The 16827-nt window shown below is 39.3% G+C and overlaps 1 protein-coding gene across 4 annotated transcripts in view; it reads left to right on the top strand.

The window, feature by feature from the left end:
- SLC10A7 (solute carrier family 10 member 7) overlaps positions 1-16827 on the top strand; it is a 178102-nt gene that overhangs the window by 121814 nt on the left and 39461 nt on the right. For all 4 annotated transcript variants that reach the window (XR_005453411.1, XM_038755107.1, XM_038755106.1 and 1 more), the window contains one exon: positions 11473-11556. Coding sequence is in view for 3 of the 4 variants with exons in the window: in XM_038755107.1 (XP_038611035.1) it covers positions 11473-11556 (84 nt within the window). In the remaining variant the exon portion in view is untranslated. The remainder of the gene's footprint in view (positions 1-11472; positions 11557-16827) is intronic.

Below are 16827 nucleotides of genomic sequence, written 5' to 3'. Positions count from 1 at the left end.
AAGGTCACAGAAATCATCCCTAGAAAAATCATTGAAATTCCTGAATTGTGTCTCCTATTACCCATCTTTTTCAAATTAATTAAGGAATGGTATTTCTTGAGTGCTTTTTGAGAAAACTAGGTTGGGAGGGTTTAGTTTTCCCCCCCCTATATTGGTATGGCTACATGAAACTTTTCTTACTGTCAGAATCGCAATCCCACTTCTAGATTCATTGTACTGTAGCATCAGATTTATGTTATTCCAGCATTCTTAATCTTGGTTTGCTTAAAATGGTGGTTCTAACAGCTCAGTAGAAAAATCTTCTAAAACCAGGATTAAGAGATGAATACATTTTCAGACCAACTTGAAAAATAGCCAAGTACTGGGCCTCAAGCCATAGAGATATCCAAATGAGAGAGAATTTAAGAAATAAGGATATTAATAGCATACAGCCAGCCCAACCGTGTTGACACTGTTTCGTAAGTCTCCGTTTAGCTTTGGCTGTCGATTTGTGTATAGTGATGTATATAATACTTGATTTAAGAGAAGGTAAGATTTGCAATTGCTGGGGCCCTAAACTGGCTATTTATATTGGTTCCAAGTTTGGTCAAGTGCTGTTGCTGTATTAAAGACTTTGTTAATGTTATCAAAAGTTAGATTTCTCTTCATCATTGTCTCCCCCACATTTAGCGGATGAGCTCCATGAAGACAAGAATGCTGTTTACAAATTGTCCTCCTATTTCCCTGCCTAATAGAGTTCACTGCATATCACAGTGCAGTGCACTCACTAAAATAATCAATCAATCATATTCCACACTTTTTACTTCCAAAATCCATTAAAGTAGGTAGGCACAGGTGTTATTACCCAAATGGAAAAGCTAAAGCACAGATAGGTTATATCAGTGTGACTATCTGAGCATCAAAAAACAATTTCAGGATATTTAATCTCAATCTCCTTTGGTGTATTTTGAACTCACTACTTAACTGGCTTTCCTTAGAGGCCAATGTAAGCCCTGAAAAAAACTATTAAATGAAGCTCAGTTATCCTTTATCCCCTCTTCCTTCTTTAATTCTACAGAGTAAATGCATTTTGTTTTGAGACTTGATAAATGACTTTCCATCTCTTAAACTGAGACCCAGCACTTCTTTTGGAGCTGAAATAAGTACAAAATGTTAACAAGAATGTTACATTCTATGTTCTAAAAGTGCTGTCTTTTGAATTATGAATGTAACTTGTTAAATGATGGTAGCACGAAGTCTGTATTCCACTGGAATTATTCAGTATTGGTGTAAAAAAGATTGGAACTGTTCTAAGAGTCTGGCAAATAGTATGTATTTTTGCCCTTTCGAGTGCTGCATTTACAGTCACTCACCCATGTCTTTCCCCAAATTCTCCAATTTTTTTCCCAGCTTGTTGCTCCAACTTCCTGGCTGAGTCTTGTACCTTCTGAATACCTCATAAGTGCTTGGAACAGTGCTTTACACACAGTAACCGCTCAATAAATACGAATGAATGAATGAAGCTCACAACCCATTAACCTTCAGTGGTGTAGGGGATGGCTGTGTTTTACCCCCTCATTACTTGTGGTAGGACCAGTGAAAATGAAAAGAATTAAATTCACTCAGTCTTGCCATAGTGTGTGCTTTCACTACCCACTTTGGCTAGAATGCCAAATCGGGATTAGGGAATGGTGTTCCAATAACCCGAACCATTTCTGGGTAAAGTGTCATGTGGTGTTGGAAGAAACGTTTGGGCACTTATGTAGTGTGGGACACAATGACTATTATAATGTACTTTGTAATGTGAGGGTAAGGTTCCTGGCATAATCCCAGATCCCCAGAATTCTTGGAACAAAGGTCCATGCAGTGGGCAATAAGGCCTGAGAGAGCTATAACTGAACCTTGTGTCTGATGTTTCATTAGTTTTCAATATGGGCCTGAATTAAAATTTGCTTTTGACCAGAATTTATAATTGCCTTTTGTTCCAAACTGCATCCTTTCAGTTTCCCTTACTGGTTGTTCCTAATTTATCATATTTTCTGTTTGTTAAATTGTTTTTTTCTTCCAAATCTGTCCACCTAAATTTGGTGGTTTTGTTGCTGTCATTTTATAAATTTTTCTTTTGAATTAAAGTGGTATTTCCAAAATTCCTTCTTAAATTTACCTAAATTCACCTGTATTCTACTTTGTTTTCTGCCTTTTTTTAAATTTACCATTTTTCATTCTCTTTGGCATTTGCAGTTAAAACTGGTTTTAACTGGTTCCAACATTTATTCCATTTTTCTCCCCCACCTCTTTCTTTCAAAGTCAAGGAAAGAGAGAGCATGGGAACTGGATTCAAGGCTTGTTAAAGTGCTTTAAAAATTCACCTTAGTGGGTTTCTAAATGATTGGGTGTGGTTTGTTCTTCTCTGGAATTTTTCCAATATTGGGATGGTCAGTTTTCATACTATTTGTTTTTATTTTTCTTTTGGTTTAAGATTTCATTTTCCTTTGGTAGACTTTTCTAACCTTTTCTAAAATGAACTTTTGGTTCATTTTCTAACCTCTTGGGCTCTACCGCAATGCAGCCCATACCTAATTGTTTAGAAATCTTTGTTTACCTGTGTATTTGTGTATCCTGCACATTCAAATCAACATATATTAAATTGTGCAGTTTTTAATATCCTTAGTTTTCACCTGCTTCCTCTCACTTGGCAACTCTGCCAACCTCCTGCTCCCTCATCACCAACTCATCAACTTGGTCTCACATTGGATCACAGCGTTACTTATCATTGTGTCATTTCTAACCTCATCATGTCTCAAATCCCACTCTCCAACCACCACCCCCTAACCTGCTTTCTCTCCTCCTCCTCAGTCTCCTCCCTGCAGACCTGTGCTCTTCACCCCACGGGAATCTTTGATCACCTGATCACCAGATTAATTGTTACAGTACTTGGTAAGCACTTACTATGTGCCAGCACTGTTCTAAGTGCCAGGGCAGATTACAGGTTAATCAGGCTGGACATAGTCCCTATCCCACTTGGGGCTCACAGTTTAAATAGGAAGGAATAGGATTTAATCCCCATTTTATAGATGAAGCACAGAGAAGCTAAGTAACTTGCCCGCCCAAGGTCACACAGCAGACAGGAGGCAGAGCTGGAATTAGAACCCAGGTCCTCTGACCCCAGGCCCATGATCTTTCCATTAGACCATACTGCTTCCCACTAGATGTTCTCTGCTTCAGTCCATTACACTCCATTTGGACTTCCTACCCAACCTCTCCACCAGCGCAACTTCAATCTTTCCTTGCTATAAGTCTGCTTTGCTTTCCTCTCAGAACTCTTCATCTCCCTCAATGATTCCCAAGCCTATTGTCCAATGAGTTAATCCAGACCTTTAATTCCTTCCTGAAATCCCCAGTGCTACCATTTCCCCTTTCTTTCTCCCATCTACTTTGTTGGCATAATAGAAATTGTCAGGTTTGTGCTCCCCAAAATTTCACCTCCCTCCCCCATTTCTTCCTTCCCAGCATCCACTTTCTCCTCGGGCACAGATGTTTCTCAAGAGAAGATCTCCTACTTGGTTTCACATTTCTTCTCACTCTGTGAAACCACTTGAGCCCAGTACTCTTCCTTCCCCGATTACCATCTTCAATGGATCACTGTCTGGTTATTCCTTCCCCTCTGTCTTCAAACATATCAGCACCTCCTGTTCTACTTTCCCAAGCACTTAATACAATCTATTGCACTCAGTAAATACCATTACTACTAATACTACTCCTAGAAGTCTAGATGTGAGGAAAAGGTTGATTCCATGGTAAGAAAGAACCACTGGATTAATGACTATTTATTGGTCAGCTCATTTACATGAATGCTTTAAAACAGACCATCTGTTTTCTACTTGGATGTTTATGCATTATCTTTTTCCAGAAAATCACCATGTCATTTATCTAATAATTACTCTTCAGTTTGTCTTCCTGAATCAGATTAGCTTTGGCTTTGAATTTAAATTCCTCATTCCCCATTGTTACAATTAGGAAAAAACAGAAATATGCAATATTCATTCACCTCTTTGCAAACTTCACCCAAAGTTCCTCCAACACCAAATATTTGCATATTTTAATGACAAATTTCTGGGGAGGATAATATTCCATTGTACAATGGAGGGATGATGGAATGGCTCACCGTAGCCATTCTGACCAATACGTGTGATATTTGTTAAGTGATTACTATGTATTAGGCACCGGAATAGATCCAAGTTATTTAGGAGAGACACACTCCCTGCCCCATGCTTGTGGGAGGCTCAGATTTGGGAGCTGACTTCTAAATGTAAATCTGCACTGGAACCAGAGGAAGAGGGAGGGGAGCAAGGGGATGAGTGTCTGATCTAGCACTATCCAGGGAGACGGAGTGTGCACCAAGATCTGTCTCTGTCTGGAACACTTCTACAAGACCCTAAATGTCTAAACTGACACTAGAACAAGTCCATCATACTCTGCATTAGAACCTTTCATGGAGGTGGCTCTCTGACCTGAAGTTGTTCTGAGACCTCAGGGTCCAAGTCTAGCCATATTCAATCTGTCACCAAAAACTGTCAGTTCTACCTTCACGGCACTGCTAAAATCTGCCCTTTCCTCTCCATCCAAAATGCTGCCGTGTTAATCCAAGTGCTAATCCTATTCTGCCTTGCTTACTGCATCAGCCTCCTTGCTGACCACTCTGCCTGCTGTCTCTCCCCATTTCAGGCCATATTGCACTCTACCGCCTGGTTCATTTTTCTTGAAAACCATTCATTCATTCATTCAATCGTATTTATTGAGCGCTTACTGTGTGCAGAGCACTGTACTAAGCGCTTGGGAAGTACAAGTCGGCAACATATAGAGACGGTCCCTACCCAGCAATGGGCTCACAGTCTAGAAGGCCATTCAGTCCATGTTTTCTGACTCCTTAAGAACCTCTAGTGATTTTCCATCAACCTCCATCTACTCAATTAATACCATTGATTGACTTATTGATCTATACTGTTTTGGGCTCATTGTGGGCAGATAACATACTATAATAATAAGTATTATGGTATTTGTTAAGCGCTTACTATGTGCCAGGCACTGTACTAAGCCCTGGGGTGGATACAAGCAAATCAGGTTGGACACAGTCTCAATTCCCATTTTACAGATGAGGTAACTGAGGCACAGAGAAGTGAAGTGTCTGCTAACTCTGTTGTATTGTACTCTCCCAAGTGCTTAGTACAGCACTCTGCACATAGTGAGCACTCAGTAAATACCACTGATGAATTGATTTCTACAATTTCACCCCAGTCTTCTAATGGTGCTCGCAATTTTTTGATTAGTCAAGTCAGTGAAAGTTGCATTGTCTGACACTTTCCCCATCAGTAGCAAAGTATAGCAAGGATGGATGATTTAGTCTTATTCAAATTATTTATTCTATGCTGCCTTGCTTGAGAAGGCAACAAGAAATTTAGAATCAACTCTTCCAACTCAAAGCTGCAGGCATCCTTGAAAGTCCTTGATACAGTCTTCCATGTGTTTCTGATTGATGGTGATAACGATTTTGATGATGATGACTGCCCCAGAAATACACACAAACAAGATTCTCAGGAGGATGTGAGCTACTTTGCAATATCAACATGACTCTTTGGCCCTAAGAAAACTGATATTATGAACCATCTTGCACAATGGAAAGTCTCCTTTATAATGATATTCATCAACCACATTGTACCGAATATATCCCTGACTTCCTCCAATGTCCAACAATATACGACTAGATCAAGAAGACCAAGAGACCAAAAACTTAAATCAGTATCAAGAAGACTAGGACCTTTTTGTGTTACTGATAGTTGTGCCAATAACTGGTATTAAAACTGAATTGGCTGTCTGTAAGCCAGATTGTGCATCTACAAGCAGGGAAGACTGAACAAACAGTAGTGGAGCAAATCTCACAAACTGAAACAGCAGTGGAGACTACAAATGACAGGCAAGCTAGTCTGGTGTGCAGCAGTCAAGCAGAGTGAGCAATGGGAAGGGTAGAGACATGGCTTTGAGGAGGGAAAGTAGCCAACAGGTTAGGCAGCAATTACAGCTCCTCTTTGTATTTGTTTATTTAAGGAACAGTGCAAAAATGTGATTTTTTTCCATTGTTTTGAAACTAAATCCAGGATTCTGTAGTTTTCATAATGAAAATTCATATGACTAAAGGTCTATGTGATCTGTTAATCAGAGTGTTGTCCTAAGATAAGATGTTATAAACGGTGGGTGGGTAGTGCACATCACACCTGTTTCTAATGTTTGTTCACTTAGAACTCTTATGTTTTCACAGAATGGGAGGCTGCTGAATTTAAACCCTACTTGTTTACAGAAGTAAAATATAAAATTCCACTTCCTCCAACAAGCTTTCCCTGATGAATTTCCCTGTACACTGAGCCATATCATCCCTTCAGACAGCTCAAGGACTATTTTTTTCATGGTATTTGCTGTTGACTATGTATCAAACACTGAACTAAGCACTAGGCTAGACACAAGAAAATCAGGTTGGACACAGACCCAGTCCCACATGAGCCTCACAGTCTAATTGGGAAGAAGTAGGATATAATCCCCATTTTAACAGATAAGGTAATGGAGGCACAGAGAAGTTAAATGACCTGCTCAAGGTTACACAGCAGTGAGTACCAAGCACCCTCATTAACATTCATGTTAGTGTTAGAGCCAATTAATTAATTTATTATTGACCTCTCTAGCCATAAGTATTTTTATGTTTGTGTCATGTAAACTCCTTGCGGGCAAGTAATGTGTCACTTCATGATTCTGTACTTCCTAATCATTCGATCAGTCAATACTTCCTCAGTGCCTAGTATAATTCTCTGCATCAAGTGGGTGCTCAATAAATACTACTGCTACCATTATGTATATCAGCCTCCTTCTCAAAGCTGTGTTCAGACCAAAGGCAGGGGGAAAACAGGTTGGAAATGTAATTAATGAAGTGTGAGGAGCCAGCCTAGGGAAAGCAGATTATGTCTGAGAGAGATGGTGAGAAAGAGAGCCCTAAGGACAGCTCCCTGAGAAATGGACTCAGCACAGAAGGAAACCTCAGTATTGGAATCTAATTTGGCATTAATTGGCGTAAGTTGTTTTCCTTTGAGTCAGTCACAACTCCTGGAGCTGTGGCCAATGAGTAAGTAGCTTCCTGGACATCCTTAGGGAGGCAGCTGAATCAGTGAAGACTTCCCTGGCAACCAGAAGAAAAGCCTGAGCATCTGGCCAAAGGCACATTTGAGATTATGCCTGGAAAAGTACAAGACTCACTCATTTTTCATGCAGATCAATCTTAACTAAAGAGCAAGTAGATACTCCACCTGTGACATTTAAATCTTTACATTTTAAAGGTGTCTTTCATTTTTTTTTTTTTTTGTAAGCTCCAATTTGTGTTGAAAGTCACTAGTTGTTTTCTAAAGTTGTACATCTGTTCTGATTCGGGATGGAACTGGGGCAGGATGAGTGAGTCAGGATTGAAGTGCCTTGGTGAAATTATGGGGAGAAATGTGCCTGGCTCTGTCCATTCTAGAGGCTTATGTGGGACTGGGCTTCTCCACAGGCTCCATGAGCCTGAAGTCTGTGCATTGGATTGAAGCAGGACAATGCCAAACCCATTTGGGTTCAGTGGTTTGGCAACCGATCTCCCTGACATCACCTCTTCTGCTGAAGTCTAGGCATTAAAGCGATGGGGATGGGAGGAGGCTAAATGCACTGTTAAAAGGTATCCTCTTTTCTGGAGACATCTCAGTGGATGGTGAGGTAAAACAAAGGAAAATTTTTAGGTGAGTGTGGATGGGTAAAGTCCCAAAAAGAATTTCTTTTAAAGAGGGCCAGCTTCAGACAGTAAGCAAGTGAGCTGGGGGCATTGGGGCGCACCATTTGTGGACAGTAAACTAGGGGTGGGGGGATGGTGGAAATGTTTTTCCTGCCTCTGGAAGACCAAGTGTCTGAAGCCAGCCCTGCCACAGAAGACACTAATCTAAACCCTTAGCATTAGTATCGTGCTCTAAACACAGTAAGCACTCAATAAATATGATGAAGTGAATGAATGAGTGTAAGCTCCTCATGGGCAGGGAACGTGTCACTTTGTCATTCTGTACTTCCCACGTGCCCAGTATTGCACCAAGTGGGTACTCAGCCAATGCACAAGCACCATTAGTATTTTGCATTAATACCATTACTATCATTAGTACAATGCTTGGTAATAATAATGATGGTATTTGTTAAGTGCTTACTATGTGCCAGGAACCATATTAAGTATATAGTAAGTGCTTAACAAATATCATCATTATGATTGTTGTGGTACTACTACACCCTGCTTCTATAAGATGCAAAGAGGTTACTGAAAAAACATGATTGTTAGAATCAATCAATCAATAGCATTTACTGGGTTTCTTCTGTGTTCATTTTACTGAACACTTGGGATAATAAAATAGAAGTAAAAAGTTTCAGAAGCATAGTATAAAGCCAGGAAGTCGAGGAAGGTTTTCAAAATAGGCTGGGCAATTTGGAAAATTGTTAAGGAATTGATGTGATTAATATAGAAGGCAGTTGTCAGTATTTTGAAAGTGTTTATGCTGGTAGTGGTAGGGGTTGTGTGAAGCTATAGTTTCACTTAAGTCAGGAAATATTCTACGATCTTTGGGGTGTAAGGAAGATATTACTGATGGAGAGATTTTAATCAGGTATGTAAAGTGACCGAAAAGAACAACCAGAAATTCCTATAGTGTGTGCATATGAAGATTGTCACTTCCTGATGTCGTTTGCTACCTTCAAATCCAGGCTCGTTTTTTGACACTGTCTCATGGCGTTGTCGTTTCTGCTAAACATGTTTCTGTTGTATTGTTAGAAAAGGTTATGGCAAAACTAGAGGGCATAGTTACCATAAGGCAGTTGTGAATTATTGTGAATTTATTATAATGAAATGCTGTTTCTAGCAGATGACAGGATCATATGGCCCCCGTGTTTTCAGTCCTTCATTAGTATTATAAAGGAAACCTTTTGCAACTGTACAGAATTCAGACTTTGCTATAAATTGATTTTAAGCATTGGAAATGAGTTCCCTCTAGACTATAAGTTCCTTGTGGGTAGGAAACATGTCTACCAGCTCTGTTGTACTCTCCCAAGTGCTTAGTACAGTGCTCTGCACACAGAAAGCACTCAGTAAATACGATTGATTGATTCCTTGTAGATGTACTAATGACCACAGTTGTGTCAAGAAACTACCAGAAAAAAAACAGAGAAGAACAGTGGTTCATTTCAAGTTTTAGTTTTACAAAACTTGAAACAAGTGTAAAACAGACTTTTTCATTTTACAGGCCTTCTTGAGATTCACTCAGTGTGATAGAAGCCGTGCGCTGCACCCAATTCTGCCATAATGCGTTTTGGCTAGAATGTAATTAGGGAAATTCTGACAACAATATTAGCCCGTTTGGGCTTGGCATGCTGCATTATTAGAAGAAAGTGGGAGTGCACATGTATCTAGCATTGAATTGCTTATGTTCTGTGGTGTGAGTTTTCCTTGACATGAGGCTTTGGAGCAACATAAACTTCATGTTAAAATTTTCCATTATTATCAAACCATCTTCTCCAGCTTCTTATTTCTCATTGAAACATGTATCAACACAGTACTGTTTTGGATGACAAGACTTTAAAGGGATAATAATAGTAGTAATTATGGCATTTGTTAAGTGCTTACTACTTACTATGTGCCACACACTGTTCTAACTGCTGGGGGTAGATAAAAGGTAATTAGGCTGACCCACGTGGGGCTCACAGTCTTAATCCTCATTTTACAGATGAGGTAACTGAGGCACAGAGAAGTTAAATGATTTGCCCAGGGTCACACAGCAGACAGATGTGGAGCCGGGATTAGAACCCATGTCCTCTGACTCCCAAGCTTGTGCTCTTCCCACTAGGCCACACTACTACTCAGTTTGCAGCAGCTGGTGTGCAGTAGGTGGAATGCAGAGAGTCTTCTTGAGAAGTGGTCTAGTAGAAAGAGAATGGGCTTGGGAGTCAGAGGACCTGGGTTCTAATCTCTGCTCTGCCATTTTCATGCTGTGAGACTTTGGGCAAGTAATTTAACTTTTCTGTGCCTCAGTTTCCTCATCTGCAAAATGGGGACTCAATACCTGTTCTCCGTCCTACTTAGACTGCGAGTGCAATGTGGGATCCAGTTATCTTGTATCTACACCAGTGCTTGCCATACAGTACATGCGTAACAAATAATACAATTATTATTTCTTCTCTAAGAGAAATATGTTAATCCTAATCCTACAATCTCCTAACTGTCCACAGATATGCTACGATATTTGAGGTTTTGCTTTATTGTGGTTTAAATTTAAGTCAAAAGGAAAATAAATATGGGAAGAACAAACAAGTATGCAGTCATGAGTGACCTAGATTAGAGGAACGGACACTGGATTAGAGGAACGGAGGATAAGAGGGTGTATTAAATTATTGGATATTTATCTTGCTGTTCAGTGTTTTAGTTGTGAGAATTGAGACCCAGGACCTTCTGTGTCTTGCACAAGAGGAGAAATTGGAAAAAACCTGATGACTATTGAAGTTTAACAGAAACGTTCAGGGTCTGAGTTGTCTTCTGCCTTCTTATTCCCTCATCTCCTTCCCACATTTCCCCAATTACGCTACCCCTACCCCCTATCCCCTTGCTGCCCATTAGGATCTTAAGACAGTATTTGCTTTCAGAGGAGGGAGAAGAAGTAAAATTACACACGTTGTGGAGAAAGAAAGATTCCCCAAGAGTGACCTGGAAAAAGAGGCATCCTGTTTTGCAAGTTTCATTAAGTTAAAGTAGTGTAAATTTAGTATAAAGGTAACATAACTGTCAGAGATTGGATATCACAAACAGACAATATGAACTTTAAAGTAGCATATATTAATGAAGAACACAGTAAAAGTTTGTTCTCATTGAATAGGCCATTGCAAGTTTTACAAAAGGAAAGATTTTCCCCTGATAAAAAAAATCATTCTGCAGTAATACAGATGAATGTCATGATGCTTTCACAACTGTATTTCATTACATATGATAAATATTTAAAATTTAAAAGCAAGTCATATTATTGCTTGAAGAAAAGTCCCGTTTCAGAAAAATATATATTTTTTATCAACATGGATATTGTAATAGAATTTCTAAAGTTTAACATTTTAATTAAAAGGTTTGAAAGAATGCTCTGTATTCATCGCTAGAATAATTTTCAAATGTATCAATTTTTGCAAAGGCCACTCCATTTTTAATGAATTAAAAATGGAGAATTTTTTAATTTATAAAAGTGAAAGCACTTCACTTTCTCCAACTACATAGCTAGCTAGTATGTGTATACGTATGTGAATTTGTACTATAATGCATTATTTTACTAACAGGGTTTTGTTTGGGTTAAACTCAAGTTCTAAGACCATTATAAATAACCATTAACCAGATATATTTATTTTCTTATTTTCCAGCTGGGATCATCTTCTTCTGTGCCTTTTTCATCTATATTTTCTCAGCTTTTTATGACTGTGGTCGTTCCTCTCATTATTGGGCAGGTAAAGTCAGATCTTTCTCATTTATGCACAAAGTGATGTTAGAATTCTTGTATGTGATTGAATGAGTGAAATGAATGGAAGAGCTGGAAGGACAGAGTGAAGTTTGGGGTGAGTGCTACAGTGAATGAGTGCCAAATTCATCACAAAATTATAGTAAAAATTTGTTTCATTTTTAATAATATCACATTGTTCTCCAAGTGATTATAATAATAATAACAATAATAGTATTTTTAAGTACTTACTATGTGTCAGGCACTGTCTTAAACACTGGGGTGGATACAAGCAAATCGGGTTGGACACAGTCCCTGTTCCATGTGGGGCTCACAGTCTTAATCCTCATTTTGCAGATGAGGTAACTGAGGCACAGAGAAGTGAAATGACTTGCCCAAGGTCAGACAGCAAACAAGTGGCAGAGCCAGAATTGGAACCCATGACCTTCTAACTCCCAGGCCCTTGCTGTATCCTATATACTAGGCCTGCAGATTGTCACACATTCTGAGCCTTTATGGAAGAATATTGATTTTTGTTGTTGGATTTCATAGTAGTGTGAGGGAACGGAAGGAAGCTGGTATGTTTTGCACATACTAGGGAAGACTGATCTGTCAACATTTGCAAAGTAAGATTAAGAAAACAAAATTCTGCCGGAAAATAAATTTTAAGTATCATCACAAATCAGAGTAGTACCACCCTCCATTATGCTGGGCTTCATAATGAACTTTGAAGGAAAACTCAAGTTGTTGGCCTCACACCTTAACCAATGAATGCCCCACCTGTTTGCCCAGTAGTTTTTTTCTGATATTACATTGTATTTATTCTATCCAGGCAGATGCACAATGTCAAGTGAAAACTCACAGTTTTAGAAGTAAACATATAGGAAATCACCTCAGGGAAGTAGATTCTTAAGGATGGTTTTATATATTCCTCATAGTTGAGATCCATCATCTCACTATTACTGTTATGCTTAAGTGTGAGTCTATATCAATGAGAAGTTTGGGAAAAATAATAGAAAAATCCTGTAATCACGAGCAAAAATGAGCCTTGGGAATACTTCCTTTTTCACCCTCACTCCTGTAAGGCAGCAGCAGAAGTCTTTCTGTTTAACTCCCTACGCAATGATTCCTGGTTCTTTTTAAAATTTGAAGGAAATTTGTTTTCAGCTGTTTTGTTTATAGTTTCGCATAGTGGAATCTGATTTCACACTTTTGGAAAATTCCCCCAAAGTTAATGGGTTGTACATACAAGTTCCTTAAAGGAAGAAACTATACATTGTTGATCCTTGATAAGTAAAATATACCTTGGATTTTAGACACTGAAAAGGAGCTGTTATTAGAGCAATTACGGAAGAGAAATTACCTAAATAGCTTTCATTAATACAAAGGAAATGATGAAGAAGAGGAAGCCAGGTCAGTCTTCTCTTGAGGGTGATTTTAAGCTGAGACATTCTTGATCATATTCAGAATGTTGTAACAGTGGCCACTCGAGAGTAATGTTCACGAGCAGTAGTTCTCAGCTGTATGTTTGGCTTATGTCATGAACGAAGTTAGTCTAACATCATGTTGATTTTGTTGGTCTTAAAAAATTCGGTTATGGATAGTAATCTGTAGTTAGTACACACTTTCTGTAACTCCTTTATGTGGAGTGGGGAATAGATCAGAGACCTGCAGTATGAATAAACTCATTTTGAAGCATGTGAAAGTTGGCATTTGTTGAAGTGTCTAAGTTTTTGTTTAGTTTTGTCAGCATAGAGCAGGATTGTAATAAGGTGACATGAAATATTGGATACCCGTAATAATGGGCTACACTGAAGTGTCAAAAGACTTTTCCCTTACATGGAGTAGGTGTAAAAAGATTTTTTTTTTTGTGGAAAGATCAGGCTCTAAAGCAGTTTCTTATCTTCCTTTAGTTTTTAAAGTTTGCCCAGAGATGTCTGTTTCTTTGTTTTGAGGATTTTAATTCTTTTCAGAATTGGCAGATAACAAAAACAATGAAAGCCACTGGAATATTTCCTTTTCCTTTCTTACAAACTTCTCTTCTTTCAACACCTAAGTGCTTATGACAACCTTTCTATTTTATGTTTTATATTTAAGGGTGATTTATGATTAAATGTTAATGAAATAGAATTCTCACTACACTTTCATTATATTCTGCTAGTTTAAACATTTTCAAAGCAGTACACCAAAATCCCACTGTTTTCTATGAATAAATAATAAAAAAGTATGCCTGAGCATTTTCATTTATGCATTCCGGGGTCTCCCCATTGGTGAATTGTCTGTCACCTAAAAGCAGGCACTTCATATTGAACAGTCTTTAAAGCTAAAGACTTAGTGTTATGGTTCTAGAAATTTTTGAAACCTATAAAATTACATAGATGTGTATAGGCTGTACTTCATTAGGAGCCTAGTCATTTCATATTTTTTATTTTTATCTGACTCATCCTTGTTCCTTCTATCAATCAGTCAATTGTACTTATTTTCTTAATGATATTTGTTAAGCGCTATGTGCCAGGCACTGTACTAAGCACTGGTGTAGAAACAAGCTCGTCAGGTTGGACCCAGTCCATGTCCCACATGGGGCTCACAGTCTTAATCCCCATTTTACAAATGAGGTAACTGAGACACAGAGAAGTGAATGATTTGCCCAAGGTCACATAGCAGACAGGTGGCGGAACGGGGATTAGAACCCAGGTCCTTCTGACTCTCAGAGCCATGTTCTATCCACCAGGCCACACTGCTTCTCATTAACCCACTTCAGTTCACTTCACTTCAGTCTATACTTCACTCTGCTGCCCGGATCATCTTTGTGCAGAAATGCTCCGGGCATGTTACTCCCCTCCTCAAAAATCTCCAGTGGCTTTCTGTCAATCTAAGAATCCTGCAAAAACTCCTCACTCTTGGCTTCAAGGCTCTCCATTACTTCGCCCCATCCTACCTCACCTCCCTTCTCTCCTTCTACAGCACAGCCCGCACCCTCCGCCCCTCTGCCGCCGCTAACCTCCTCACTGTGCCTCGTTCTCGCCTGTCTCACCTTCGACCTCTGGCCCACGTCCTTCCCCTGGCCTGGAATGCCCTCCCTCCACACATCTGCCAAACTAGCTCTCTTCCTCCCTTCAAAGCCCTACAGAGAGCTCACCTCCTCCAAGAGGCCTTCCCAGACTGAGTCCCCTTTTTCCCTCCTCCTCCCCAACCCCCTCCGCCCTACCTCCTTCCCCTCCCCACGGCACTTGTGTATATATATATTTGTACAGATTTATTACTCTATTTTACTTGTACATATTTACTATCCTATTTATTTTGTTAATGATGTGCATATAGCTTTAATTCTATTTGTTCTGACTATTTTGACACCTGTCTACATGTTTTGTTTTGTTGTCTGTCTCCCCCTTCTAGACTGTGAGCCCATTGTTGGGTAGGGACCGTCTCTAAATGTTGCTGACTTGTACTTCCCAAGCGCTTAGTACAGTGTTCTGTACACAGTAAGTGCTCAATAAATATGATTGAATAAATGAATGAATTAACCAAGCGCTTACTGTTTGCAGAACACTGTATTTAGGGCTTGGGGTAGTACAGTACAATTACAATCACAAGTCAATGACAAACCATTCTCTTCTAACTTGTGGGTGCTGATCTATCTCTTTCCAAATCTCTGTCTTTGGATTTTCCCAATGCATTCTCAGTATTCCATGGGACCCTTAGTGTGGAGGAGGAGGAGGCCATCAATTTAGTTAAACGGGAGGTCCATCCATTGTCCAGCCAGTGAGGTACAAGGCTTTTCCAGTTTCATTTTACTTCAGCATTTGGATCCTTGTAAGCTTCTTGATTCCTTCATTTGGAATAGTAATCATAATAATAATGATGGTATTTTGTTTAGCGCTTACTATGTGCTGAACACTGTTCTAAGCGCTTTGGTAGATACAAGGTAACCAGGTCGTCCCCAGGTGGGGCTCACAATTTTAATCCCCATTTTACAGATTAGGTAACTGAGGCCCAGAGAAGCTAAGTGACTTACCCAAAGTCACATAGCTGGTAAGTGGCAGCGTGGAGATTAGAACCCACGACCTCTGACTCCCAAGCCCGGGATTTTTCCACTAAGCCACGTTGCTTCTCAATGTGATTTTGACGTAAAACTTGGCACATGCATGTTTAGGTTACAACCATCTTCTCTTGGTGCATACTGTCATCCAACATTCTGATCTCATTGGTAGCAAAACTGTAGGCTCAAAAAGAGATCATGATCAGCTCACTGTCTTACAGTGATTTACTATGGAATAAGATTTCCTCTTCCTGCCGCCTTCTGCAGCAAATTAATATTTCCTGGCCAAAATAGATGTGGTCTTCTGGTATTTCATTGATCCTTCCAGGTAATATTTGTTGCACATCAATTTGGGCTTCTAACAGTGCATCTCCAGCCCAACTTAATGTGCCTTACTGTCCTCAGTTCTGACACGTCACTTGCAAATAGAATTCATTTGTCTGAGAACAGGAGGTGTGTCAATTGACTGGGAATAGCTACTCCTCTAATATGGCTGGAAACAATTTTGGAGAAATGTAATGTCCTACTTGACCTCACTATTGATGCTTATGAAATGGTATAGATCATTTTAATTTCAGTGATGCAGTTACATCTCATCTCCTCCAAGCAACCTAATTTAGGCCCAATCAGTTCCAATTTCAAGGAGCATGTAAAATAAGTGTTGAAGTCCACTGGATAGGAACATTTTCTTGTAATTTACAAATGTGAAGCAAACTAGGTTTGCTTGTCTTGATAATCTTCTGTTAGATATGAAAGGACAGAATAATAATTATTATGATGGTATTTAAGGATAATAATCATCAATCGTATTTATTGAGCGCTTACTGTGTGCAGAGCACTGTACTAAGCACTTGGGAAGTACAAATTGGCAAAATATAGAGACAGTCCCTACCCAACAGTGATAATTATGATATTTTTAAGTGCTTACTATGTGCCAAGCACCGTCAGTAAGAACTGATTACAAGGTAATCAGGTTGTCCCATGTGGGGCTCACAGTCATAATCCCCATTTTACATATGAGGCATCTGAGGCACAGTCACACGGCAGACAAGTGGCAGAGCCGGGATTAGAACCTGCGTCTTCTGAATCCCAAGCCCATGCTCTTTCTACTAAGCCACACTGCTTCTCTAAGGATGTGATTTATAGATGGAATCATAAGTGCTTAGTACAGTGCTCTAAACACAGTAAGCGCTCAATAAATATGATTGAATGAATGCATAAATAAAATTACCTCATACTCAA

Source organism: Tachyglossus aculeatus, chromosome 12 (assembly GCF_015852505.1).
Source record: "Tachyglossus aculeatus isolate mTacAcu1 chromosome 12, mTacAcu1.pri, whole genome shotgun sequence".
Taxonomy (NCBI): Eukaryota; Metazoa; Chordata; class Mammalia; order Monotremata; family Tachyglossidae; genus Tachyglossus; species Tachyglossus aculeatus.
This window is presented reverse-complemented; position numbering and strand designations above follow the sequence as displayed.